The 27,698-nt window shown below is 47.7% G+C and overlaps 1 protein-coding gene across 1 annotated transcript; it reads right to left on the bottom strand.

Moving 5' to 3' along the window:
• Positions 1-747: 747 nt before the first annotated feature.
• Positions 748-4,477, bottom strand: LOC125538554 (E3 ubiquitin-protein ligase RING1-like). Its single transcript, XM_048701826.1, has 2 exons — positions 4,247-4,477; positions 748-1,492 (listed from the first exon to the last, which is right to left on the bottom strand). Exons 1-2 carry the CDS (start codon positions 4,475-4,477, stop codon positions 764-766), a joined length of 960 nt encoding a protein of 319 aa, XP_048557783.1. The 3' UTR covers positions 748-763.
• Between the last annotated feature and the right edge of the window lie 23,221 nt (positions 4,478-27,698).

Genomic DNA, 27,698 nt, shown 5'->3' with positions numbered 1-27,698 from the left:
GGTACTAATGAAAGCGGCCCGGCTAGCCGTTGGAACCGGCACTAATGTATACATTAGTGCCGGCTCTTATTCAAACCGGCACTAATGTGCTTCACGTTTGACCCTTTTTCTACTAGTTGGCCAACCCATAGAAAAAAATGAAAACCTCAACAGCAGGCTTAACAGTGCAAGTAGCATGGCTCATAAACATTAATTGTCAGCACCGTGTTGACAATGAACTATTTAGGAAACAATGGAAAGCCATACAGGGGTGAACTAAAACCACCACTCACACGTGGCATCGGCCAGCCCAGACAAATAAGTGAAAACCTGAATAGGAGGCTGAACGCTTAATTAATAGAACATTTTCCTACAATCCAACTAGCCGTGTTCCACATGGCATCAGCAAATCAAGACAAATAAATGAAAACCTCAACTACAGGCTGAGCACCTAATTAATAGAACATTTTCTTATGGTGCAAGTATGGCCCATAGAAAAAATAAATTGACAACTCCCAACAACAATCACCAGTTTTTTGCTCACCAATCATTGTTGCATTGCAAGATAGATAAAGTAAATACTAAAATCCTAAATCAAGATATTGGAGTATATGGTAATAATGGAAAGCCATACAATGTATGTTCTATGTCAACCTGGTGGCTGATGCGATGACAATCAACTCACGCAAGCAACCGTTATAATGAAATAATAAATATGCAAAGGCGGTAACAAGTGCGAGGCGAAAGGTTATACCTCCTTATTCCCCTCATCCTTTCAAGTGCCTCAGTCGAGATCATCATACGAGCGACCGCTCGCATTCCCATCGTTTTTGTAGTCGCCATAGCCAACAGCGTCCTGGTCGCTGCTCTCTGCCCGCTGAGCTCCAAAAGCGGCCCTGAGAGGCCACGGCAGTGAGATCCTGAACCTCCTCACCATGACCCTAGGCGAAGGGCCACCACCTGGGGCCGCAGGTGCCGCCGCCGCAGCGGCAGCTGCCTGGCACTGGTGGACATAGATGGCGGCAGACAGGGAGGAGCTGTGGAGGTCAAGCCATGGCAGGATGCAGTCCTTTTGGAGGACGTGCTGGGCGCCCCCATCGACGGCGACATCAGGGAGGGCGGCAACCGCAGCCTTGGCGGTGGGCAGGGTGTCGTAGCGGCTGCGGTCGTTCTCCGCAAGCTGCTGGATGAGCTGCTTGAGGCCGGATCCCATGAAGTAGTTGACGAGGCTGACCCCGCCGGCGCCGGGGGCGGGCGAGGAGATGAATCCATCGGGGAAGGAGGAGCCCTCGAGGAAGATCTGGATGGTGGCGCCGCCGGAGAGGAGGCCGCCGAGGTGGACGTCGAACTGGTTGCTGGAGTTCGAGGAGGCGGCGGGTGGGGGAGTCGCGGAGGGGGAGGGCGGGCCGAGGAACCACCGCGAGGTCGCTGGGTTACGGAGGTCGAGGAAGCTGGAGAAGGGCAAGAAGGGAGACGGGTGGGGCTGGTGGTGGGGGATAGGTTTTGGTGGCTCCTAGTCACAAGGGGATTAGGGTTACTGCAGAAGGCTGACGACGACATGGCGGCGGCGGTGGCGTGGTACTGCAGACGGAGGAAGGGGCGCCGTCGCGGGAGAGGGGGGTGGGGGGCGCGGGCGGCTGAGAAGCAAGCAGAAGGGGATTAGGGTTAGCTGGAGGGTAGACAGATGGGCTTTGCTGCGGTTTGTTTTGGTTAGTTGGGCCCGAAATTTTTGAACACGAGCGCGTCATTGAACCGGAAATTTTCACGGATCCCAAATAGAAAAACACTATGGAGTTCCGATGCTTCCATAACATCCACCTGCCGAGAAGGCATTTAGCGCGCAAAGACTTGTGGTAGTGGCTCGCGTTGCCGTCCTGCCTGGTGCACCACTAACCCGAGGTTTCAATTTGCCATGGTTCAAACACCATCCTCCCAGTGATTGATCCTAGCCAGTGCCAAACTTGTTTGACAAACACACAGTCAATTAGCGAGTGTTGCATAGTCTCTTCCTGTTGGTTGCACAATGGGCATGCATCCTGGTGGGGTAATCCACGTCGAGCAAACCTGTCAGATGTTCAGCATCGATTTTTGAGTGCTAGCCAAGCAAAAGAAAAAGGGCATTGGAGGGGTGCCTTAGACTGCCAAGTGAACGAGGTCGTCGAGGATAACTCGAGTCCCATGTACCTAGACGCATATGCTGAGCAGGCCGAGAAGTTACCATTTCCTTCCCAAGCCCACGTGACCGAATATTCCACTTCATTCTTTAGTTGTCAGGCAGAGATTCGTGGCCACAAACGTATGAACTGGCCCAAAGCATGTTGGGTAATGTCAAGGCCAATGTCCCCTGCCCAATTTTCCTCCGCTAGCGCGTCTGCGACAAGTGTGCTTTTCTTGACTCTCCTTAGGATCCTTTCATAAATATCTGGCGCAATCTCGCAAATCCGTAGACCGTTGATCCACCGATCCTCCCGAAACAGCGTTGCTCTCCCATCACCGATCGTCGTACATGTAGCCGCCTCACTAGGGCACAAGATTCCGGCGGGGACATTGATGTGAAATTTCTTCAACGGTCTGTCTTTAACAACCTTTTGCAGCCATGGCCAACGCGCTTGTAGCGCCTTGTTCAGCCAGTGAAGATTGGGGATTCCTAAGCCACCATCCCACTTTGTCGTGCAGACCACCTCCTAAGCTACCGCCCCATTTTCCACCTCGTGCTTCTTTTTTGCCACACCACAGAAAGCCTCTGCAAAACTTTACTAGGGCCGACAGGGTTTTGAAGGCAGTTCCAATGCTATCATAGAGTGGACGGGAATAGCGCATATCACAGATTGGATAAGCAGGAGTCGGCCGTCTTTTGGTAGCATGGCCACCTTCCAAAGCGGGAGACAATCGACAACTCGATCCACCAGACCTTGCAATTGTGTCGTTGTTTGTTTTCTGATCGTCAACGACATACCCAGGTATTTGCACGGAAACGGCGAAGTGGTGCAGCCCAAGGATGCCGAGACAACCTCCATCTCATCATGTGAGCATCGGACATGGCCACGCACTTACTCATGTTCACCACCAGGCCCGAAGCCTGCCCAAACAGCCTCAAGATCGCTCCACACATGCTCGTCTCAGTCTCATTTGTTTTGAAGAGCACCACTACATCATCCGCAAACACGGACAACCTTTGTTTCAAGCCAGACCTCGCCAAAGGTGCCGACAGCCCTCTTTTCATAGCATATTCGTAAAGTGCCCGAAGGGGTTCTATACATAGGATGAAGATCATGAGTGAGAGGGGGGCTCCTTGCCTTAGACCTTGACATGCTAGGTTTGGTTTTCTCGGAGCACCATTGACCATGACTCTCGTGGATGAGGTAGCCAGCAGCGCAGAAATCCAAGAGATCCATCTTTCACAAAAACCAAGCCTCCTCGGAACCTCCAAGACAAATGGCCATTGTAGTGAATCAAAAGCTTTGGTGATGTCCAGCTTAAACATGACTGTAGGTACTTTTAAGGCGTGCACCCGTCTTGCCGTACATTGCACTAGCATGAAGTTGTCGTGTAGTGATCTACCTCTGACAAACGCGCTCTGATGATGCCCCACGAGTTTTCGTAAAACATCTGCAAGCCTCCACATAGGGGTCTTGTTGAAAATTTTGATCGGTCCACTAACAAGACTAATTGGCCGATAGTCCTTAATATCCACAGCTCCGGCTTTCTTAGGCAGTCGCGAGACGATCGCTTTATTGATTATTGCCATACCTCGTACATCTCCTCGGTGAAAAAGCTCCAGTGCATTCATAAGGTCACCTTTGATGATAGGCCAACAAGTCACATAGAATATGTCCGTGAAGCTGTCAGCCCCTCGCGCCTTATCGAAGGGCATAGCTTTGATGGTCTTGAGCACCTCCTCTTCTGTGAACAGTTCTTCCAAATGCGTGAGGTCAAGGGTGGTAAGTCAAGCACGTCCAGATTAATCGATGCTTCCCGGGCCGGGGCAGATCCAATTGATCCGCATAGTATCCGTCCACCACTTCGGCTATGTTATCTTATCCCGTGTATATCCCACCATTGTGATGTAAAGAAGTGATAATGTTTTTTCTTTGTCTATGGCGTGCTTGCTTTTGGAAGTATGCAGTGTTCGCATCCCCTTCCTTCAGATGAAACAAACGGGACCATTGTCTCGCTAACGTCCTCTCCAGCGAACAGAGGCCCAACAGTTTTTCTTGAGTAGCTTGCGTAGCCCATGCTCTTGCTCCGAGAGAGTCCTACTCTCTACCGCCACGTCCAGCCTACCAATAACTTCCATTGTGATGGAGAGTTGAAGGCGAATGTTGCCGATCCAAGGATCACTCCAGCTTTGCAGGGCCTTGGCAGTGGCGTGTAACTTACTATCCAGGACTATAAAAGGGTTTCCTTGGGAAGATACGGTGTGCCATGCCTGCTTGACCGTGTCCACGAATCCCTCAACCTTGGGCCAAAAACTTTCAAACTTGAAACGCCGGCCCATGTCTAGTTTTGCGTCAAGATCCACAAGAAGAGGACAATGATCCCATACCGCCGAGCCCATAACCGTCAATAGGTTTTTTGGGGGTGTATATCTTCCCAAGAGTTGGAAACAAAGATATGATGGATCTTCTCCATTGTGGGATTGCGCCTTTCATTACTCCACTTGTACCACCTCCCATTTATGTATAGCTCCTTGTGCTCAAGCCTATCGAGAAGGGCTCTGAATCTGGCCATCATCCGCCTATTGAACGTGCCCTTGTTCTTATTTTTCGGGTTGACAAGCAAGTTGTAGTATCCCACCAAGGCCCACGACCCAACATGCAAATCCTGGACGTCACGAATCTCTTGCATGAAGTCAACTTTCTCCGCATCACCTTGTGGCCCATACACCCCTGTGAGCCACCACAATGGAGCCCCTTCATGCTTTGACTAGGGCAGTGGGCATCCTCCTTCAGCAGATGGGATCGGAGCAGTCCATGCCTTTTTCAACAAGTGAACAATATAAGAAGCGTTCATGCTGAGTGTCTATCAAGTCAATATCAGAACTCTAAGCTGAACAAAACGATACATGGCAGCTGACTCCACCATGATCTCAACCACAATGGTGACTGGTCACTTGTACACACAAAATATGCATGAAACCTTAGCCCAAAAAATCAACTTCTACAGCCATCGCGTCCAAGTGTCTAACAAGGGTAGTAGTGCATAGGATACAACTATTCAATGGCGAGATGTAAGGAACACATGAAAACACATCCCATGAATCATCAGTTCAATTCTTTCAGTGACAAAGTCTACAAATGAAGTTCCAGGAACAAAAAGGAAATTGAAGTATGTATGCATAAAATTTGCAGCGCATAGCACTGAAAGATATTCCTTTTAGTAATCTAAAGTATTATGGGAAAGGTATCATTCAGTCATTTTGTAAGAAGTTTCAAAATGTGAAAAATTCCAGCTTAAAAATGATATTCATAAACATCACATGAATACATGCCTTCTGGAAATGAACCTCCGGGGAATCCCCAACGTTAATTGATCTTTTCTGCTGCTCTTCGGCATTATACAATCTTAAAATAAGGCATCACATAACATGAGCAATAGTCAATACTAGAATAGCACCTAGTACCCGTATTCCACAAGCCTCTTTTGCAGAATCAAAGGAAGCTTAATCTGTATTGTGTACTCCAGTGCCAGGGCGACAAGGTCGCAATAGCTTACGCAAACAGCCAATCACCCATGTCGTAAGTCCTAACATAGGTTTATGTTCCAACAAGGCTTAACAAGTGTGATAATGCAATTGATTAAGCTACAGGACAAGTCCAGCATGCATGAGGGTTTGTGTAACAGGGCTGCTCCCAAACTGAAGAACAGAGGAGCTGGAAAGAAGAAAATAAAAACATTCCCGCAAAATTTGGGGCCACCTGCTCTAGTCCTCATGCATTGGTACTGATTTGTCCACCCTATTCAACTTTTGCTCTTACCAGCTCCTATAACATTGTAGTCTATACAAAGATGACGTAATAACCATACAACTAGCCATTTTACTTTTACACGAGGCATTGGCAAAACCCAGACAAGTAAATGAAAGCCTCAACCGCCGGCTGAATGCTTAATAGAACAATTTTCCTACAGTGCAACTAGCATGGCTCATAGGAAAAGCATTAATCATCAGCCCCTGTTGACAATCACCATTGTCCAGCTCATCACGATAAAATAAGGTAAATACTAGGTATAAATTTAGATATTGACCATTTGAACTATTAGGTAACAATGGAAAGCCATACAGGGGTGGACTGAAACCGCCACTCTCTAGTCGTTTTACTTTTACATGTGGCATCAAGCAACCCAGACACATAAATGAAAACCTGGTCTGGAGGCTGAACACTTAATTAACAGAACATTTCCATACAGTCCAACTAGCATGGTTCGTAGAAAAAATTAAGCATACGATTAGCTGTGTTGCACATGACATGGCCAACCCATAGAAAAAAATGAAAACCTCAACAGCAGGCTTAACAGTGCAAATAGCATGGCTCATAAACATTAATTGTCAGCACCGTGTTGACAATGAACTATTTAGGAAACAATGGAAAGCCATACAGGGGTGAACTAAAACCAGCACTCACACGTGGCATCGGCCAGCCCAGGCAAATAAGTGAAAACCTGAATAGGAGGCTGAACGCTTAATTAATAGAACATTTTCCTACAATCCAACTAGCCGTGTTCCACGTGGCATCAGCCAATCAAGACAAATAAATGAAAACCTCAACTGCAGGCTGAGCACCTAATTAATAGAACATTTTCTTATGGTGCAAGTATGGCCCATAGAAAAAATGAATTGACAACTCCCAACAACAATCACCAATTTTAGCTCACCAATCATTGTTGCATTGCAAGATAGATAAAGTAAATACTAAAAACCTAAATCAAGATTTTGGAGTATTTGGTAATAATGGAAAGCCATACAATGTATGTTCTATGTCAACCTGGTGGCTCATGCGATGGCAATCGACTCACGCAAGCAACCGTTATAATGAAATAATAAGTATGCAAAGGCGGTAACAAGTGCGAGGCGAAAGGTTATACCTCCTTATTCCCCTCATCCTTTCAAGTGCCTTAGTCGAGATCATCATACGAGCGGCCGCTCGCATTCCCATCGTTTTTGTAGTCGCCATAGCCAGTAGCGTCCTGGTCGCTGCTCTCCGCCTGCTGAGCTCCAAAAGCGGCCCTGAGAGGCCACGGCAGCGAGATCCTGAACCTCCTCACCATGACCCTAGGCGAAGGGCCGCCACCTGGGGCCGCAGGTGCCGCCGCCGCAGCGGTAGCTGCCTGGCACTGGTGGACATAGATGGCGGCAGACAGGGAGGAGCTGTGGAGGTCAAGCCATGGCAGGATGCAGTCCTTTTGGAGGACGCGTTGGGCGCCCCCATCGAGGCGACATCAGGGAGGGCGGCAACCGCAGCCTTGGCGGCGGGCAGGGTGTTGTAGCGGCTGCGGTCGTTCTCCGCGAGCTGCTGGATGAGCTGCTTGAGGCCGGATCCCATGAAGTAGTCGACGAGGCTGACCCCGCCGGCGCCGGGGGCGGCATAGGAGATGAATCCGCCGGGGAAGGAGGAGCCCTCGAGGAAGATCTGGATGGTGGCGCCGCCGGAGAGGAGGCCGCCGAGGTGGACGTCGAACTGGTTGCTGGAGTTAGAGGAGGCGGCGGGTGGGGGAGTCGCGGAGGGGGAGGGCGGGCCGAGGAACCACCGCGAGGTCGCTGGGTTGCGGAGGTCCAGGAAGCTGGAGAAGGGGAAGAAGGGAGACGGGTGGGGCTGGTGGTGGGGGATAGGGTTTGGGGGCTCCTCGTCACAAGGGGATTAGGGTTACTGCAGAAGGCCGACGACGACATGGTGGCGGCGGAGGCGGTGGTGTGGTACTGCAGACGGAGGAAGGGGCGCCGTCGCGGGAGCGGGGGGTGGGGGGCGCCGGCGGCTGTGAAGCAAGCAGAAGGGGATTAGGGTTAGCTAGAGGGTAGACAGATGGGCTTTGCTGCGGTTTGTTTTGGTTAGTTGGGCCCGAAATTTTTGAACACGAGTGCATCATTGAACTGGAAATTTTCACGGATCCCAAATAGAAAAACACTATGGAGTTCCGATGCTTCCATAACATCCACCTGCCGAGAAGGCATTTAGCGCGCAAAGACTTGTAGTAGTGGCTCGCGTTGCCGTCCTGCCTGGCGCACCACTGACCTGAGGTTTCAATTTGCCGTGGTTCAAACACCATCCTCCCAGTGATTGATCCTAGCCAGTGCCAAACTTGTTTGACAAACACACAGTCAATTAGCGAGTGTTGCATAGTCTCTTCCCGTTGGTTGCACAATAGGCATGCATCCTGGTGGGGTAATCCACGTCCAGCAAGCCTGTCAGATGTTCAGCATTGAATTTTGAGTGCTAGCCATGCAAAAAGAAGGGCATTGGAGGGGTGCCTTAGACTGCCAAGTGAAAGAGGTCGTCGAGGATAACTCGAGTCCCATGTACCTAGCCGCATATGCTGAGCAGGCCGAGAAGTTACCATTTCCTTCCCAAGCCCACGTGACCGAATCTTCCACTTCATTCGTTAGTTGCCAGGCAGAGATTCGTGGCCACAAACGTACGAACTGGCCCAAAGCATGTTGGGTAATGTCAAGGCCAATGTCCCCTGCCCAATTGTCCTGCGCTAGCGCGTCTGCGACAAGTGTGCTTTTCTTGACTCTCCTCAGGATCCTTTCATAAATATCTGGTGCAATCTCGCAAATCCGTAGACCGTTGATCCACCGATCCTCCCGAAACAGCGTTGCTCTCCCATCACCGGTCGTCGTACATGTAGCCACCTCACTAGGGCGCAAGATTCCGGCGGGGACATTGATGTGAAATTTCTTCAACGGTCTGTCTTTAACAACCTTTTGCAGCCATGGCCAACGCGCTTGTTCAGGACAAGAAACAACAACTCGAGGTTTAGGCGAAGCTTGTCTGCTCCCTAAGCCCTCGAAACCCCATCAATTCCATCACAACTAGACGTAGGCTTTTACCTTCATCGAAGGGGCCGAACTAGTATAAACCGCTATGTCCTTGCGTCCGCTTTAACCCCTTCAAGTTAACCCGTTCGATGGCTCCACGACTAAGTCCTTTCACTAGGACATCTGCCGTGACAAACCCACGACAGTTGGCACCCACCGTGGGGCTATCGCACGATGGTTTCAAGTTCTTGGAGGGCCGCTTTAAAGGACTCGAGGGCTACACTGTAGGCCGGATGACTAAGAGTCGTCGCGGCAAGCTCTACATCGACAATGCAAGCTGGGGCCCCGAGGCCGGCTCAATCGAGTACGGGTACCGGGTCCCCTTTGGTGTCATACACGTTTTCATTGGCAAGATTGGTGAACCGGGCCCTGAGCTGGACATCTGCACCGACCTCATCGAGACAGCTCAGTGTGCGCGACTTGCCCAGGTTAAACCGGCCATGAAGCGTGCCTTCGTGGGAGTCATCCACGGGGGAAGTTATGAGAGCGGATTAGAATCTGGTGGCGAGACCGTCGTCTACTCCGGCGATGAGTCGTCAACCGGAGAAACTGAATCTCTATACCAGTTACAAGATGGACGGATTGGGGGATGTTCCGATGGCGACAGTATTCCGGACCCCTCCGATCTGCCCAACCGGGTTGGAATATTCATGGCCGGTACACAAGCAACGCTTCATTCTTCGACCGCTGCGGCAATAACCTCCGGTTCAGTAGCGGCGACGGCTGCCGGGGCAGGAGGCCCTGTGCGCCCACCGGCTCAAGTTTTATCGGATTCTTTCGGTGCGTTGGCTGCGCTCATGGTGGAGGCCAACCCGACGGATCAGGGCGCCCACAACGCGGAGATTGCAAAAGTAAGGGAACAAATCACTCAGGCTAAGGCGGACCTAGCAGCTGCCGATGCCAAGATGACCGCAGAGCGGGCCGCTTTAGATGCGCAAGCCTACAGGCTCATGTTGGACCAGAACGTGTCGCATGAAGTCATGAAGAGGAAATATATATCCCGTTTTCCTTCAGTCTTTAAAGCTAGAGATCTCTTCAATACCCCAGGAGCAGGAGCTAGTAATCCGCCAGTGGTAAACCGGACAGAAGCGCCTGTGACGGGTGCGCCGGTTCAGCCCCGTTTGATAGATCTACCTTGCCATAACATTGTTGTACCTCAGGCTGTTTCAACACCCCCGGGTCACTATTCCAACCCGATGGACAATCTCGTTGCAGCTGCTGCGCGGCTGGAGGCCATTCCAATTGAAGGTAATTCGCCACAGGTGGTAGAGACGCGCCGGGTCAAGGAGCTCCTTAGGACAGCTTTGGTCCAACAGGAAGCATATTCGTACAACCGCGATCGGATCCACTCGACCCCTCGTCCAAGCCGGAGCTATAGCAGGCATATGGATGAACCGGCCGTGTCAAGTAATGCACGGCGTGGAGCGCCCCGTGGTAACAATCCGGCCGGTGGTGTTGATAACGCCCAGGAGGTGGTGGACCAGGCCCGAGCGCGCAGGGAGGCCGAGCTAGCAGCACAGTATCAAGCTCGTCAGCTTACGCCGGTTCGTCCGACCACCTCGGTCGAACCTGGAGTTACCTCTAGTTCTTTGGGGGTACCTTGCCTTGTTCCCGCTTTACGCAACGTGCGCCTGCCCAAGGATTTCAAAGGCCCACGCAAGGTGCCGAATTATACGGCGGATCAACCTCCAGAGACATGGGTGGAGAGCTATGAGATGGCCATGGAGATGCTTGACGTGGATGATGCAGCATGTGCAAAGTATTTCACTATGATGCTTGAAGGAACGGCCCGTACTTGGTTAAAAAGCATACTGGCCAATTCAATCAGTTCGTGGGCCCAGTTACGAGCCGGTTTATCAATAATTTCAGAGACACGTGCAAGCAACCTATGTCGATAGTGGATCTAGCTGCCTGTGTCTAGGAGGAAGGAGAATCAACGACCCATTGGGTGCGCCGGGTCTCCCAAGTTCTGCATTCTTCAGACCGCATCAACACTGACACCGCAGTCATAACCCTGGAAGGAAACTGCCGGTTTGGGCCCCTGAAGCTAAAGTTGGGTCGGATGAAGCGCCATTGCACTGATATGGGGACCCTCATGGCCGCTTTGGTAAAGTATGCTGATTCTGATAGTACCAAGGATCCCGAGTCTGATGATGACAAGACAGGGAAGGGAAAGAAGAACAGCAACTCCAAAGGTCAGCAGCATCACACGGCAGGTAATGGTGGCGGAGGTAAGCGTAAAGAGGATGGCAACATGGACTTTGTGGCTAGCACCAACACACAGGACAAGGGTCAGCGACGCAGGGGTAAACTGCCGAATCGCAGTGGGGCGCCTAACCCTAACCCAGACCGCCTAAATTATCTATTAAACCAGCCTTGTCCGAAGCATGGGTCGAAGGAGGTGCCAGCAAACCACCTTTGGAAGGATTGTTATATTATGCAGGAGTTCAAAAATTCTAATGCGTTCCGGTATGATCATGGCTCTGGCGGCGGTGCAGGACCCAGGCCGAGTTACGGTGGAGGAAATTCCTGTTCAGGATATAGTGGTAATCCGGGCGGACATAGCAATCAGAACAATCAGAATAGCCAGGGTGGTTACAACCAGCAGCAGCAACAGTCGGGTTACCAGAGCAACCCAAAACAGTTGAATAGTGGACAGTACCACGTCTTCACCACCAGCTTGGACAAGCGAGACCGAAAGGTTCAGAAGCGGGCAGTCAACTCTGTTGAACCGGCCGTACCCCGTTATCTACGCTGGTCCGAACAACCAATCATATGGAGCAGAGAGGATCACCCTCCCCGGGTTGACAATCCGGGTCAGCTGGCTCTGGTGGTGGCACCTCAGGTGGGAGGTTATAAGTTCACCAAGGTGCTCATGGATGGAGGGAGTAGTATTAATATCCTGTACTATGAGACCTTCCGTCGTATGGGACTAACGGATAAACATCTCAAACCGTCAAATACGGTGTTCCATGGTGTGGTACCTGGCAAGTCAGCATATCCCGTTGGTAAGATTGCTCTGGAAGTGGCCTTTGGTGATGATTATGATTCCAGATCAGAAACATTAATGTTTGAAGTGGTAAAAATCCAAAGCCCATATCACGCCCTGTTCGGGCGACCGGCCTACGCTAAGTTTATGGCACGGCCCTGCTATGTGTATTTACAGCTCAAAATGCCGGGTCACAAGGGGACCATAACGGTTCACGGAAGCCGTAAGGTCGCTTTAGAGTGCGAGGAAGGAGATGCTGCTTATGCAGAATCGGTTTGTGCTACCGAGGAGCTGAAATTTTATAAGGACAATGTTGATCCGGCAGATATGACTCCGTTGAAGAAGCCAACCACGGAGCATGATCCGGACCTGAAATTCAAATCTGCTGCTGAGACTAAGCTTGTTGACTTCGTGCCTGGCGATTCGTCCAAGCAGTTCAGCATCAGTGCCAATTTGGATCCGAAATAGGAAAGCGCGCTCATCGAGTTCATCCGTGAGAATCAGGACATTTTTGCATGGAAACCTTCTGACATGCCAGGTGTACCAAGGCAACTCGCTGAGCACACTCTTAATGTGGATCCTAAATACAAACCGGTGAAACAGTTCCTACGCCGGTTTAACGAAGAAAGACGCAAAGCTATCAGAGAAGAGGTCGCCAGGCTCCTGGCAGCTGGGTTTATTATTGAAGTTTTTCACCCTGAGTGGCTTGCTAATACGGTGCTGGTCCTTAAGAAAAACGGCACCTGGCGTATGTGTGTTGATTACACAGACCTTAATAAGGCTTGTCCAGCAGATCCTTTTGCCCTCCCCCGTATTGATCAAATCATTGATGCTACGGCGGGTTGCGAGCGTTTGAGTTTTTTGGATGCATATTCCGGCTATCATCAGATCAAAATGGCAGTTAAGGACCAGGAGAAAACGGCTTTCATCACTCCCTTTGGAGCCTTCTGTTATGTTTCTATGCCTTTTGGGCTCCCTATCAACGGTGTGTGCAAAATTGCCTTCACAAGCAGATTGGCCGTAATGTACATGCTTACGTGGATGATATTGTGGTTAAATCACGGAAGAAGGAGACTCTGGTTGATGATTTGAAGGAGACCTTTGATAACCTGAGGAAGTACAAGATGATGCTCAATCCGGCCAAATGTGTTTTTGGTGTACCGGCAGGAAAATTATTGGGTTTTCTGGTGTCCGATAGGGGAATTGAGGCTAATCCGGAAAAAATCACAGCCATCACCTCCCTGGCTAAACCGAGGTGTATTAATGATGTTCAATGTGTGGCCGGCCGGATTGCCGCGTTGAGCCGGTTTATCAGCCGCCTTGGTGAGAAGGTAATCCCTTTGTATCAGATGTTGAAAAAGACGGATCAGTTTGTCTGGAGTCCTGCTGCTGATAAGGCATTTGGGGATTTAAAGCGGCAATTGGCCAATCCGCATATGCTCGCCGCTCCCATTGACAAGGAACCGTTACTGCTATATGTTGCTGCTAACGCTCGTGCAGTCAGTGTGGCTATTGTGGTGGAGCGCAAGGAGACAGGCAAAGAACATCCGGTTCAACATCCGTTTTACTATATCAGCGAAGTGCTTATTGAATCCAAACAGAGGTATCCACATTGGCAGAAGCTGGTATATGGAGTTTTTATGGCAAGCCGGAAGCTGAAGCAGTATTTCCAAGGGCACCCCATCACAGTGGTCAGTTCTGCTCCCTTGGGCGATATCATACAGAACCGGGAAGCAACTGGCCGGATTGCCAGGTGGGCCATAGAGCTTGGGCCGCACGGTTTGAAATATGTACCTCGGACAACGGTGAAGTCTCAAGCACTTGTTGATTTCATCAATGATTGGACGGAGTTGCAAGCACCTGAAGAGAAGTCGGATCACACATATTGGACCATCCATTTTGACGGATCCAGGCAATTGGAAGGCTCGGGGGCTGGAGTCATATTAACTTCCCCACGAGGTGACAAGTTCTGTTACGTTCTCCACTTAATGTTCCCTTGTACTCACTAGTAGAAAAAGGGTCAAACGTGAAGCACATTAGTGCCGGTTTGTATTTGAGCCGGCACTAATGTATACATTAGTGCCGGTTCCAACGGCTAGCCGGGCCGCTTTCATTAGTACCGGTTCGTGGAGAACCTTTAGCACCGGTTCGTGCCACGAACCGGTACTAATGAGAGTGGTGGCAGGATGTTGTCAGACTGGGGCCCCTCCAGCCCCTTTAGTACCGGTTCTTGGCACAAACCGGTACTAAAGGTCATCCTACATAAACCCTTCGTCCACCCGAGCTCGCTCTGTATTGTCAGATTGAGTCCATTTAATCGCTTTCTTAACTAGGACCAGGCGGATCCGAACACTGGCTCAATAGGACGAGGAGGAAAGATAAAGAGGGACCAAAGGGATACCACCCGTCATGGAGCAAAGTAACGAATCCACCCTACACATGATGTCGGTCTCTCCGATGAGCGAGCTGAGGCAAACGCCCTACACATGATGTGGAAGATGCGGTTAGGCCTTTTGCGTATTGTTTCTGGAATACGATGGTGTCGGATACCTCTCTTGTGCTGTTGTCAGGCTGGCGGAAGGGCCACTGCCTTTTGGTAAAAAAGAGAGGCCCCGACAAACACGGTGACCTCCATCCCTGGTTGGTTGTGATATGCACGAAAGGAAAATGCATAGTACAAACACACACTTGCACTCGTTGTGGGTGACGAAGCTCTGTTTCATTCTCTTTCTCACGGCTATGGCTTTGCCTACCCGGACACTTGTGGTCATTGGCTTTGTCCCATTGGCACTTTTGTGGAGCTTTAGTGAGCTCGCTTGTTGGACTTACTCGGGTACATGGGTGCTTATTAGAGCGCACCCGTCGCATGCAGAGTCGACGCCTCTACTTGGTGGAACAAACGCCATTCCCTACCATGAACGAATGGGGCTGCATACGCAGGATGAGGGCAGTGGGCGGCAGGCGAGGTGGCCATGGGCATGTCCTCAACCAACGAATTAGGCCCCCCGGACTGACATGTTCCGCTCTTTATTTGACCATTGTCATGGCGAAATTAAATTGTGATAACCACCCCTCTCAGGGTAAACCCAATTCCGATGGTTCACGTCATTTGTCGTAGGGGTGTGGTCGAACTTAATCGCTTACAGGAAATTCCTGAAAAACATCATTAAAATAGAACTCCTAAGTTCTTGGTTGCATATGTTTTTGCATTTGTGGATTATTTTAAAATATGTTATTCGTGAGCTATTTCTTTTCTCGGCTCTAGTTCAGCTTAGTTGCCCGCTATTTGACCAACGATGCATAGAGCGACATGTGCAACATTAATCGTAAATATACAAAGTAGATACAAACTCAATATGAATATAACCATTTTGAAACAATTCATGAAAGCATCATTCAAATAGTTTACCTGAATTTTCGGTTGTATTAGGTACTTCGCTTCTTGGTTGCAGCTGGTCTCTTCAAATAGTTCACTTAACTTTCACTTTATGTTTGAAATAGTTCACTTAACTTTCGGGTTGCAATTGATCTCTGCACCAACGGCACAACGGGTGTTCTAGGTACTTAATAGTCCACTAGAAACCACTATCAAGATATATATTGGATGAATGATATGATTTAAAGATATCTAAACCATACTGGTATTTAAATATACAGAGACACACATATATATACACAGAAATAAATAAAAATACACTACATGATTTACGCAATCATCAAATTTCAATTCAAACAATTTTTACTATAATATGAAGTTTAATTGTTGCTGATTTTTTATCAATAATACACACCACGATTATATTAATATTAAAAATAATTATTATTTAATAATGTTGTTGTGTGGATAATTATACCAACTAAGTAAGCAAAAAGGATATTCTCTACTAGTCTAGTTTAATAAAAATAAATTTAAACAAGTATAAAAGTTTTGTATAAATATATTTGTGTATTCACCAAGAGTCTAAGTAAACAAAAAGGATATTCACTAACCGGCAAGGTGGGGTTCGATCCCTATGCAATCATAAGGCCAGCCTTAAATTAATTTGTTTACAAACTTTAAACCTTTTGCACCACTGGTTGACATCGTCGAGATCCAATGAAGGGTTCACAAGCGTGGAGTAACCCCGCCGTTTTAAAATGAGGACATCAACATCAAGAAACCCAATAATATAGTTGATCGGCGCTGAAAATAATGCAAATCTCTAGTTTAGGTTTTTAATTACGAGAAAATCAACAACAGAAATAAACTATAACATGGTGTAATGCAAGTATTGAATTATTACCTCTATAGTTTTTTCGCGCTAAGTTACAGAAGACTTGAACTACGCCAAAAACAACGCATCACCATCAATAGCCTTCTCTGAACTTTCCTTCACCACAAACTCTTCAAGCTAGAGTGGCTTCTGATATTTTTCCTCTCTCACTTCACCCCAAGTACAAGCTTGGAATACATTACTAACATTAGACAAGGATCCACGATCCTGTTATAGGCTTCATTTTTTATACATGTATCATCCAACAACTTTTCCCTTTACTAACTTGTGCACCTTTTGCTTTGTTAACTTGAAATCAACTTGGATGTCCTTATGATGCCCAACAATGTATTGGCTGTACTCCTGAGCCATTTTACTGTAAATTTGGATCTACTTTCTCAGTTCCACATAGATATACGGTCTCGCAACCTTTAGTGCTCGTGCAATTTCTGTGTCTTTAATCATGAGGCTGAGCAAAAGCGTCGTTTTGCAAGAGTAGTTCCGGTGGCGAGCAAGATCATCGAAGACCCATCCAACTTGTTGACAATGTACTTTTTCTGGTTGTGATGGTTTCATTCATTTTAACTTTGAGGAGGTCAGACCTTGGACACTCACCAAAAACAAAGAAATAGAAGTGCAACACTACCACCATTCCAGCGTCATGATGATTATTACCATAAACAAGATCAGCACCAGCAACATCATGATCCTCATCGGCAGTACCATGATGATCATCAACAACAGCAACATCTTGACCACCAACAACAGCAACGTCTTGATTGTCACCAACAATATTGACATGTTGCTCATAAACTACAAAGAGAGCAAGAGAAATTGTTGATCCATAAAGATAAACCAAACACTCACCTGTAAAGAAAAACCAAAGAGTCAAGATTGATGTGGATGCACAATTCAATAAATGTACAACTAAAGAACCATTGTACTTATGGCACACTATATCTTGCTTGGTATTGAGTCCTTTTAAATTTAAACATCCATTTTAGATCTTTAAAAAAGCCAGGTTCATAACAAAAATAACTCCAGTACACCATAGCCACCTGGTCAAGACTATCAAACAACCTAAAAGCAAGAAGATATCCAGTTGCCATCACTACTGGAATCAGGATCTTTGCCGTCAGCCATGTCTTTGCCGTCTGCTAGCTGACGGCAAAGAAGGTCTTCGCCATCAGCTTACAAAAAACTGACGGCAAAGAAAGAGCTGATGGCAAAGATTATTTTTGCCGCCAGCCAGCTCTTTCTTTGCCGTCAGCTGCTTCTTTGCCGTCTGCTGCTTCTTTGCCATCTGTTAGCAGATGGCATCGAAGCTAACGAGAACCACCTATCGGCCACTTTCTTTGCCGTCTGCTGCTTCTTTGCCGTTTGTTAGCAGATGGCAAAGAGCGTAGCCAACTCTTTGCCGTCTGCTAGGAGACGATAACGAAATTCAACCTTACTAAAAAATGGTCGGCCCCGCGCCCCACCCCCTCTCTCTCCCCTCAGCTCACTCCCGCCGCCCCCGTGCCCGACGTCCACGTCCCCGTCGCCCCCACCGCCCCCGCTGCTCCCGGCCCCATCGCCCCCAACCCCCACCTCCCCGACCCCCAAGGCCGCCCGCCGCTCAGGCCGCCTGCCTCCCCGCCGCCCATCGCCGATCTGCCCCCCGCCGCCCGGCGCGGCTCCGTCCAGCCGCCCCTTGGTGAGCTTCTTCCCCTTTTCTTTCTTTCTTTTTTTGGTTGCTGTTTTTTGATTTAGGTTAATTAGATGATTTATGTTGATTAGTTGATTTAGATTGATTTAGGTTAATTAGTTGATTTAGGTTAATTAGTTAGTTTATTTAGGTTAATTAGTTGATTTAGATTGTAGGTTAGTTTTTTTATATTTATAGGTTAGTAGATTTTAGGTTCATAGATTTTAGTTAATTTTAGGTTAGTAGATTTTAGTTAATTTAGGTTAATTAGTTGATTTAGGTTGATTAGGTTATGTAGGTTAATTAGTTGATTAGATTGTAGGTTAGTTTTTTTATATTTAGTTATATTTTAGGTTAGTAGATTTTAGGTTAGTCATATTTTAGGTTATTAGTACATTTTGTGAGATGAAAAAAGAAGAAACAGTAGAATTGAGAGGAAAAGGGAAAATAAGGAAAATGAAGAAGAAAAAGAAGACAAGAGGAAGATGGAAAAGAAGGAAGAAGAAGAAAAGGAAGGAGAGGAAAAAGGAAAATAAAGAAGGAGAAGAAGAAGAAGAAGAAGAAGAAGAAGAAGAAGAAGGAGAAGAAGAAGGAGAAGAAGGAGAAGGAGAAGGAGAAGAAGGAGAAGAAGAAGAAGAAGAAGAAGAAGCAGAAGAAGAAGAAGAAGAAGAAGAAGAAGAAGAAGAAGAAGAAGAAGAAGAAGAAGAAGATGATGATGATGATGATGATGATGATGATGATGATGATGATGAAGAAGAAGAAGAAGAAGAAGAAGAAGAAGAAGGAGAAGAAGAAGGAGAGGAAGGAGGAGAAGAAGAAGAGGGAGAAGAAGAAGAAGAAGAAGGAGAATAAGAAGCAGAAGAAGAAGAAGAAGAGGGAGAAGAAGAAGAGGGAGAAGAAGAAGAGGGAGAAGAAGAAGAAGAAGAAGAAGAAGAAGAAGAAGAAGAAGAAGAAGAAGAAGAAGAAGAAGAAGATGATGATGATGATGATGATGATGATGATGAAGAAGAAGAAGAAGAAGAAGAAGAAGAAGAAGAAGATGATGATGATGATGATGATGATGATGAAAAAGAAGAAGAAGAAGATGATGATGATGAAAAAGAAGAAGAAGAAGATGATGATGATGAAAAAGAAGAAGATGATGATGATGATGATGAAAAAGAAGAAGAAGATGATGATGATGATGAAAAAGAAGAAGAAGAAAAAGATGAATCCCGACCTCGACATGACCGATGGTCGAGGGTCGAGAGGAAAAGGGGTCGATGGTCGAGGGGTCGAGGAGCGCGGGTCGCCGAGGGGTCGAGGGTCGAGGGGTCTATGATTTTCCATCTCGACCCCGACCCCCTGACCCTGACCCCCTGACACCGACACCCCGACCCCGATATGACACCCCGACCCTGACACGACACCCCGACCCCAACACGACACCCCAACACCCCGACCCCGACACAGTACCCCGACCCCGACACCCCGACCCCAACACGACACCCCGACACCCCGACCCCGACACAGCACCCCGACCCCGACACGGCACCCCCGACCCCTACACAGCACCCCGACCGTGACATGACACCACCGACATCCCGATCCCCGACACGACACCCCCCGGTACCCGACACGACACCCCGACCACCGTCATCTCCCGAAAAAGGTTCTCTTCAGCCTTCCAGAGGCCGACGGGGTCATATATTTGTGAATTATGTACATATATATACATATATATATTAGTTAGTTCATGTTATTATGTATTCAATTTTTTATTGTGTTCATGATGATGATACACAATTAAATATTTTATTGTGTTTATGTCGTACTAATTTCGTTTACTCTTTGTCATTGCAGGTGTTGACAGATGGTGGGCGCGGGTCGAGAGCGCTCCGAGCCTCCTTCCTCGGCGCTTGCTGGGAGGGATGCTATTATTCCACCCCAGCACCTCCGGAGAGCGCTGGTAGACAGTATGCAGACACCGGCGGGCGCTTTTTCTTCGGACGGGAGAGACCGGGGGAAGATGAAGAGTGCTGCTAGAGGTGGACGTGGCGGCGGGAAAGGTAGGAAGGTTGCTGCACCTCCCACGCTGCCACCCCCAGCTGAGCCTGCCGACCACCGGAATGCTCTGTCTCAGGTGGACCTGTCTCGGACTCCGGTCCATGAGCCTCGGGCCGACGAGCCTTGGGTCGCCGAGCCTTCTTCCCACGAGACTCGGGTCCGAGAGACTTTGTCCCACGAGACTCCGGTCCCAGAGTCTTCGTTCCACATGACTCCAGAGACTAGTCACTACTAGGGAAAACCTTATACATAGAATGTTACCAGTAGCGATAGTTAAAAAGAGGCGCTACAGCTACTTAGCAGTAGCACGTCTGCTAGAACGACGCTACTGTTACCCGCTTAGCAGTAGCGCGGCAGGGACAGAACGCGCTACTACTATAATTGCCACACCGTTCCTGACGTGCTAGGTATAGTAGTAGCACCCTTCTACGAACAGCGCTACTACTACGGATTTTAGCAGCAGCGTGTTTTGCCTCCCCACGCTACTGTTAAAGCTATTTTCACCTAACCCCCCGCGCGGCCTGATTCCCTCTCCTCTGCTTCCTCCCCCAATTCTCCTCTACTATTTCTCGTCGTCTTCGCCTTGCTGCCGTCTCCCCTGACCCCGCCTCGCCGCCGTCTCCCCCGACCCCGCCTCGCCTCCGCCTCGCCGCTGTCTCCCCCGACCCCGCCTCGCCGCCGTCTCCCCCGACCCCGCCTCGCCCCCGTCTCCCCCGACCCCGCCTCGCCCCCGTCTCCCCCGACCCCGCCTCGCCGCGCCTCGGTGCCGCCGTCTCCCCCGACCCCATCTCTCTCCCCGCCCTCTGTAAGAACTCTCCCCTTCCGATCCCTCTTCTCTGCTTAGTATGAACCCTAGCTATTTAGTGCTAGTTAGTATGAACCCTAGGCTATTTTTAGTGCTAGTTAGTTAATTACTTATATGGTAATTAGGGCAGTAGTTCCTAGGTACTAATTAGTTAGTAAGAACTAGGTACTAATTAGGTATTAGGTACCATGAGTATTATTTATAGTAAGTTTATTTTTAGTAAGAACTAATTGAATTAATAGAACTCGTTAGTAAGAACTTGTTGCTATTTTTTTAGTTAAAGCAATTTTTCTCGCATCGACGTGGACGATGCCTATCCCACATCCTCGTCATAGAGTCGGCGGAGGACGAAACCTGCTTGACCAGATGGGCCATGTCCGGGACTGGGCTCCACCGGGGTGGTACTGGGAGGCACTACCAACCGGGGGGCGCAGGTTGGTGAGGAGCCAGCCTGTCGTTGACCCGAAGCTTCTTTGGTGGCTGTCGCGTGGGCCGATGACGGTCCAGAGGCTCGAGGACTCCGCGGAGGTGGTGCGTCACCGTGTAAGTGAGGAGGACGCGCACGTCCGTCGCTACTTGTTTGCGTTGGAGCACAGGTTCTCTAATACCTAGCAGGTTCTCCATGGATCTCACTGGAGCTATGATCCCGTGATGGTTCCTTCTCTGTGGGTGTCCACCGCCCGCGCCAATACCCGTCGTGTGCTAGGGTTTTAGTTGTACTAGTGATGTTATATGTATGACACTATTCGGGATGTATCAGTGATAATATTCGATGATGTATGGACGAATGAGATGATTTACTTTTGCTTATTGAATGCATGCTAATTTGAGTCCTATAAGATATTTTGAAATGTATATCTTGTGTTGCTCAATATCCAAGTGGCCGGTCATGTTTGCAGGTTACACCTCTGAGTGGCCTATGTTTTGCCGGAGTGTTGATTCATTTTCGTTCCGGCAAATTTCAGGCGCTCGATTGTCCTATTTTAGCAAAGGTCATGCCGGATTTTTCCGTCAATTTTGGCAAGACTTTTGCCAGAATATGTAGGAAATATCGAGTGCCCCGGATTTGTGTGTTGAGTATCCTGGTAGTTGTCTTCGATCGATTTTCAATTAATGTTTTAACTATGAACATAGGAAATGTCTGACGACAAAAAGGATTTCGGTATTTGCAAATACTGCGAAGACGAGCGCGGCCTGTGCGACGGAATCTTCCTAGATGATGATAGGCGCTTCAGCATCAAGCTGGACGAGAACTTCGAAGTGGATATAGTAAGTCACAACGACTAGTCTTTTTTCGTAATTAAGCATGACATCTGCTTCATTTGCTTCAACTTATATTTTTTTTACTATTCTACTAGCGTATCCCCTGCCATGCAAGAGTTTTTGTATTGGATAAGATAGTTTTCAGTCATACTATGGAGGTAAAGAAAGTTTACTTTAAGACCGAGCATGGTTATATATTCCACGCAAAATTATACAATTCAGACGACTACACCTATTTTGGATGCAAAACTTGGCGAGCACTATGCAAGACTTATGCATTTGAGCCTGATATGGTTATCACCTTTGATATTCGTCCAGAAGATGATATTGAAGGTAATACCGACATTTGGGTCGATGTGCAGACGCCTCCAGTTACACCATTATGTAAGTTTCTCAACCATATTTATGTCTTTGATATTGTTTATTCAAAAATAGTTGACAACTAATTTGTATTGTCAGCTTATTTCGGTGCGAGCAAACATGTCCAGCGCTTGGTAGATAGGACCTACCACTGTCCCGGGGCTGAACTAAACTGCGAGGAGCTAAGTCATTATGTTTCATGGCTTGAGGATCTTGATACTGTCAAGACAAATTTTCTTCCTGCACTTAGAAATGTTAGTACTGAAATCGTGCGACCAATAGTGTTCGTAATGAACTACGATCACATCTATTTAGGAAGGATGGTAAGATTTTTACTATTTGTCCTAAGTGCATCTTTTCCATACATTATTTGTGAAGCTAAACTTCATTGCTAAGTATGTTACCATACGATGTTCTTCAACAGGGACTCCCGATGAATGTTGTGCCTTATGGGATCGAGACTAAAGGTACCATGAGTATTATTAGCTTACGGCCAAGATATCCTACATGTTACTTTAGTGCATTCAAGATCAGCGATGAATGCTTAATAGTGCAAGACTGGACCAAATATGTGATGGGGGAGCGCAGAGAACTACTAGGTGGCAGCAAACAGATGTGCTACCCACAATTAGGAGACAGGTTCATCTGCATGCTCCAATTTGATCAAGGAGGAGAGCTACACATGTTTTATGTTATTTTACCTAAGAGAGAGCAGCAGGAGTGATTAGCTAGCTAGAAATGACTTTGAGGATGATGATGTGCTACACTATTACTATGATGATAAAATATCTAGTGTTGGTGGTAATGACTATGTTGATTATTATTAGCTAGTGTTGATGGTGATTAGCTAGCTAGAATGAGAGTTTGAAGATGATGATGTGTGCTACACTATGACTATGATGATTAAATAGCTAATGTTGGTGGTAATGACTATGATGATGATTAAATAGCATGTGTTGGCGGATTAGATTCAAGTGGAGGCAACATGTGGTGCACATCAAAAGTACTACTAGTCCAAACTAGATCAAGTTTGGATTTGTAGTATACTTTTGACATGCACCACATATCGCCTCCACTTGAAACTAATCCACCTTCATTTGACACACTGTTATGGACATAATGATGTAAATCTCATAACTGGTATTGTACCAATATTTGTACGACGGCGCATAAATACACTAAAAATAAAAAAATAAAAAAAGAATACTAGTAGCGATGGACAGAAAACGCGCTGCCAGTAGTTACATTAGCAGTAGCGTGGGATTGAACATACGCTGCAGCTACTTGTCCTAGCAGTAGCGCGTGTGGGCACATGTTACTGCTAAGCAATAGCTGTAGCGCCTTATTAGTAGCGCGCCTACCCGCACTACTAGTGAGCACAAAATCAGCGCTACTGCTAGGGTTTTCCCTAGTAGTGAGTGGACATGCTGGTGGTGAGGACACCTTTTCTGACGATAGCGAGGGTGAGCTGGTTCAGGGGGGCAAGAAGGTCTACTAGCATGGTGGTATGAAGCTCTCGCCTGTGCCGACGACCCACGATAACAGGTGGTTAATTGAGCCTAACGGGGAGAAGTAAGTGCATTTACTCTTTTTTAACCTTTGTCCTTCATGTTTCTTCAAATTAATATCTAATATGTTGGCCTTGTCATGCTGCAGGGGTTGGAAATACGGCCCTGATGTCCGCAGGCCCAACCAGGTCCTTGGTGTGCTTTGCCGGCACCACATCCCGGGGTGGGTCACGTTGCACGGGCAGGGTCAGGTTCCAGAGCTAGCATTGAGCTGGGAGTTGTACGTGGCTGCCCCGGCCCAGCCAGGGGAGAGGGTCGACGGTGTCTTGTGCGAGACGGTGGCCGACATTGTGATCTGATGGTTTTGGGTAATTTCTCCTTTACAGAATTAAAAATCAAGAGTACCTAGTGATTGTACTAATCAATGTTGTCTTGTTTGATTGCAGATAGATGCTTACCTGCTTTGGAACAAAATATCAAATTTTGAAAGAGGAAAAACATTGAGACATATGTACAATGAGGATATTGATTAGAAAGCAAAACAAGGGAGGAGGTACAACTCACTATCATCCCATCAAAACACACAGGAGTGATAGCAGTACCATTGTAGGACAACTTTTTCTTCACCACACGTTCCCTTGAACTTGACAACAAAAGTGGAGACAAAGACGATGTGTATGCCATACAGATTATCTAGCTCCTCTATTGTAGTCATTGAACTTAGCCATTCATGGATGAGATTGGATGGTTTAGTAACCCATAGAGGAGTTTCACGACCATTCGGATTTGTGTGTTCATCTTTTTAGGCATATGCGAAGGTTGCGATGTCCTGACAAAAAGGCACATTCCAATTAGTTTCAGAAACAATACAAGAGAACTACTTATTTCAGAAACAAGAACTACAAAAAGTACATAACATACATGGCAAGTTCTCTGGATCACTGATAACCCACAAGTATAGGGGATTGGAACAATTTTAGAGTGTAGAATATTCAACCCAAATTTATTGATTCGACACAAGGGGAGCCAAAGAATATTCATGGGTATTAGCAGTTGAGTTGTCAGTTCAACAACACCTGAAAGACTTAATATCTACAGCAAAGTATTTAGTAGCAAAGTAGCATGGAAGTAACGGTAACGGTGGCAAAAGTAACAAGAGCAGTTTTGTAGTAATCTTAATAGCAGCATCAACGAAATTAACTAAGCCAAGATCAATATGTGATTGGTGATGATAATTGTGTCGGAGGATGTTCATCATGTAGCTGTCATAATCTAGGGTGACACATAACTAGCTCCAATTCATCAATGTAATGTGGGCATGTATTCCGTATATAGTCATACGTGCTTATGGAAAAGAACTTGCATGCCATCTTTTGTCCTACCCTCCCATGGCAGTGGGGTCCTAATGGAAACTAAGGGATATTAATGCCTCATTTTAATAGAGAATAGGAACAAAGCATTAGCACTTAGTGAATACATGAACTCCTCAAACTACGGTAATCACCGGAAAAAATCCAAATTATTGTCACTTTGGGGTATGCAGATCATAACACGTAATAGGTGTGTATAACTTGCAAGATCGGATCAAGAACAAAAATATATTCATGGAAACATAAAGGGTTCATATCTGAATTCATGGCACTCGGGCCCTAGTGACAAGCATTACTCATAGCAACAACAATCTCAGAACATAGTGGATACTAGGGATCAAACCCTAATAAAACTAACTCGATTACATGATAAATCTCATCCAACCCATCGCCGTTCACCAAGCATACGAAGGAATTACTCACTCCCGGTGACGAGCATAATGAAATTGGTGATGGAGCAAGGTTGATGATGACGAAGGCGACGGATTCCACTCTCCAGAGCCCCGAACGGACTCCAGATCAGCCCTCCCGATGAAGAACAGGGGGTGACGGCAGTTGTGTATCGTAAAACTGCAATGAATCCTTCTCTCTACGAATCAGAATTATGGAGTTGGAGTTAGGGTTGTAGGCGGTCCAGGGGGGCCACAAACCTGGGAGGCGCACCTTGGGGGGTAGGCGTGCCCCCAGAGCTTTTGGCCTCTGGGTGGCCCCCTCTGGTATATTTTTCTGCCAGTATTTTGTATATTTTCCAAAAATATTCTTCGTAAATTTTCACGTCAATCCAAGAAATTTGATTTCTGCACAAAAATAACACCATGGCAACTCAGCTGAAAACAGCGTCAGTCCAGGTTAGTTCCATTCAAATCATGCAAACTAGAGTCCAAAACAAGGGCAAAAGAGTTTGGAAAAGCAGATACGATGGAGACATATCAACTCCCCCAAGTTTAATTCATTGCTTGTCCTCAAGCAATTCAGTTGACAAACTAAAAGTGACAAAGAAAAACTTTTACAAACTCGGTTTGATATTGTTGTTGCAAATATGTCTAGCCAATATTCAGGTTTTCAACAAAGATTATGAACTAACCACACTCACAATAACATTTAGGTCTCATCTTTACTCATATTAGTGGCATAATCAACTAGTGAGTAATAATAAGATATCTCGAATGACAACACTTTTTCAAAACAATCATGATACAATATGATGTAATGGTATGTCGCTAGCCCTTCTACTGTCCCACGTTGACCGTGTGGATACTACAATCGTCCTCCCGCGTGTCGAATGGCCACACACAGTCGCTCCATCGAAAGGACACGAGGGCGGCCCGGCAACGCAAATGGCCTAGCCAAAGCGGGGCTTGCTGGCTTAAGTTTGACCAAATGGTCCCTCCAAAATGCGGTGATTTGTTCGACCACCTCCAAATCAACTCAATTTTTGCACACATGATATCTTGCACAAACAAAGCTAGGTGGTTTCCTCAGGGCATCGATAGTGCGCTTTGCTTTCACCGCATCTACCTTCTCCTCCGGAGCTGGATGACTCTCTGCTTTCGCCCCTTCAAAGAAGTCCTTCACTTCTTTTTGCACGATCTTCTTGTTTTCTTCCACGGTCATCTCGTACGGTAACTTCTCTACAGGCTTGAGAGGTGGACCGTATCTGTATTGCCTCCCACCTCTGGCTGTACTGCTAGACGCCGGAGCAGACGGAGCGGCTGCGGCTGTCTTCTTTCGTGCTTGCTTACGAGGCGGAGGAGAAGGACTACGATGCGCCGGAGCAGCCGAGGCGGCGGCGGGTCTCTTTCGCCCTTGCTGGCAAGGCGGAGAAGGAGGAGGCTGGTGGCTGCTCGGGCGCGCCGGCGCAGGCGAAGAAGAAGGCGGAGTGCCACCATGCGCCGGAGAAGGAGGCTGAGTGCCCTGATCGTCACTCGCTGGAGGAGGAGGCGGTGGAGGAGGCGGAGTGCCCTGACTCGCCGGAGGAGGAGGAGGAGGCGGAGGCATCCAGTTCGGAAGGTTGATGAGCTCCTTCCGCCATAGGCATGGAGTCTTCAGAGCAGAACCCAGCCTAGTCTCCCCTTCACTGGTAGGGTGGTCAAGCTGGAGGTCCTCAAATCCCTCCATTATTTCGTCCACCATCACCCTAGCATATCCTTCTGGAATCGGACGACAGTGAAAAGTTGCGCCGGGTTCAGGAGGTCGAACAGAGCTGACAGCCGCCTTGACTTTGAAATTCTGCCATTGCGTCATAAGGTGGCAATGTTGAGACTCCGTGATAGCATCCACGGGGTAGCTGGCAGGAGCCGTCAAGACATGCTCCGGCTGAAGCAGCTCGGTGGAAGCCACGCTGCTTCTCCGCTAAGATGGCGGGGTAGCTTCGGGGGTAGTTTCGGCAGGTTGCTTGCTGCGA

The sequence above is a fragment of the Triticum urartu genome, chromosome 2, assembly GCF_003073215.2.
Source record: "Triticum urartu cultivar G1812 chromosome 2, Tu2.1, whole genome shotgun sequence".
In the NCBI taxonomy this organism is placed as follows: domain Eukaryota; kingdom Viridiplantae; phylum Streptophyta; class Magnoliopsida; order Poales; family Poaceae; genus Triticum; species Triticum urartu.
Note: the sequence above shows the minus strand (reverse complement) of the source record. Positions and strands in the feature narration are given on the sequence as shown.

Bases quoted from the DNA above. Each gene is read 5' to 3' on its own strand.
- LOC125538554 (XM_048701826.1), bottom strand. From the start codon at position 4,477: ATGGGCCGGCGTTTCAAGTTTGAAAGTTTTTGGCCCAAGGTTGAGGGA. The intron at 1,493-4,246 runs GTAGAGAGTAGG...CCTTGTGACTAG, and splicing joins TTGGTAGGCTGGACGTGGCG to GAGCCACCAAAACCTATCCC.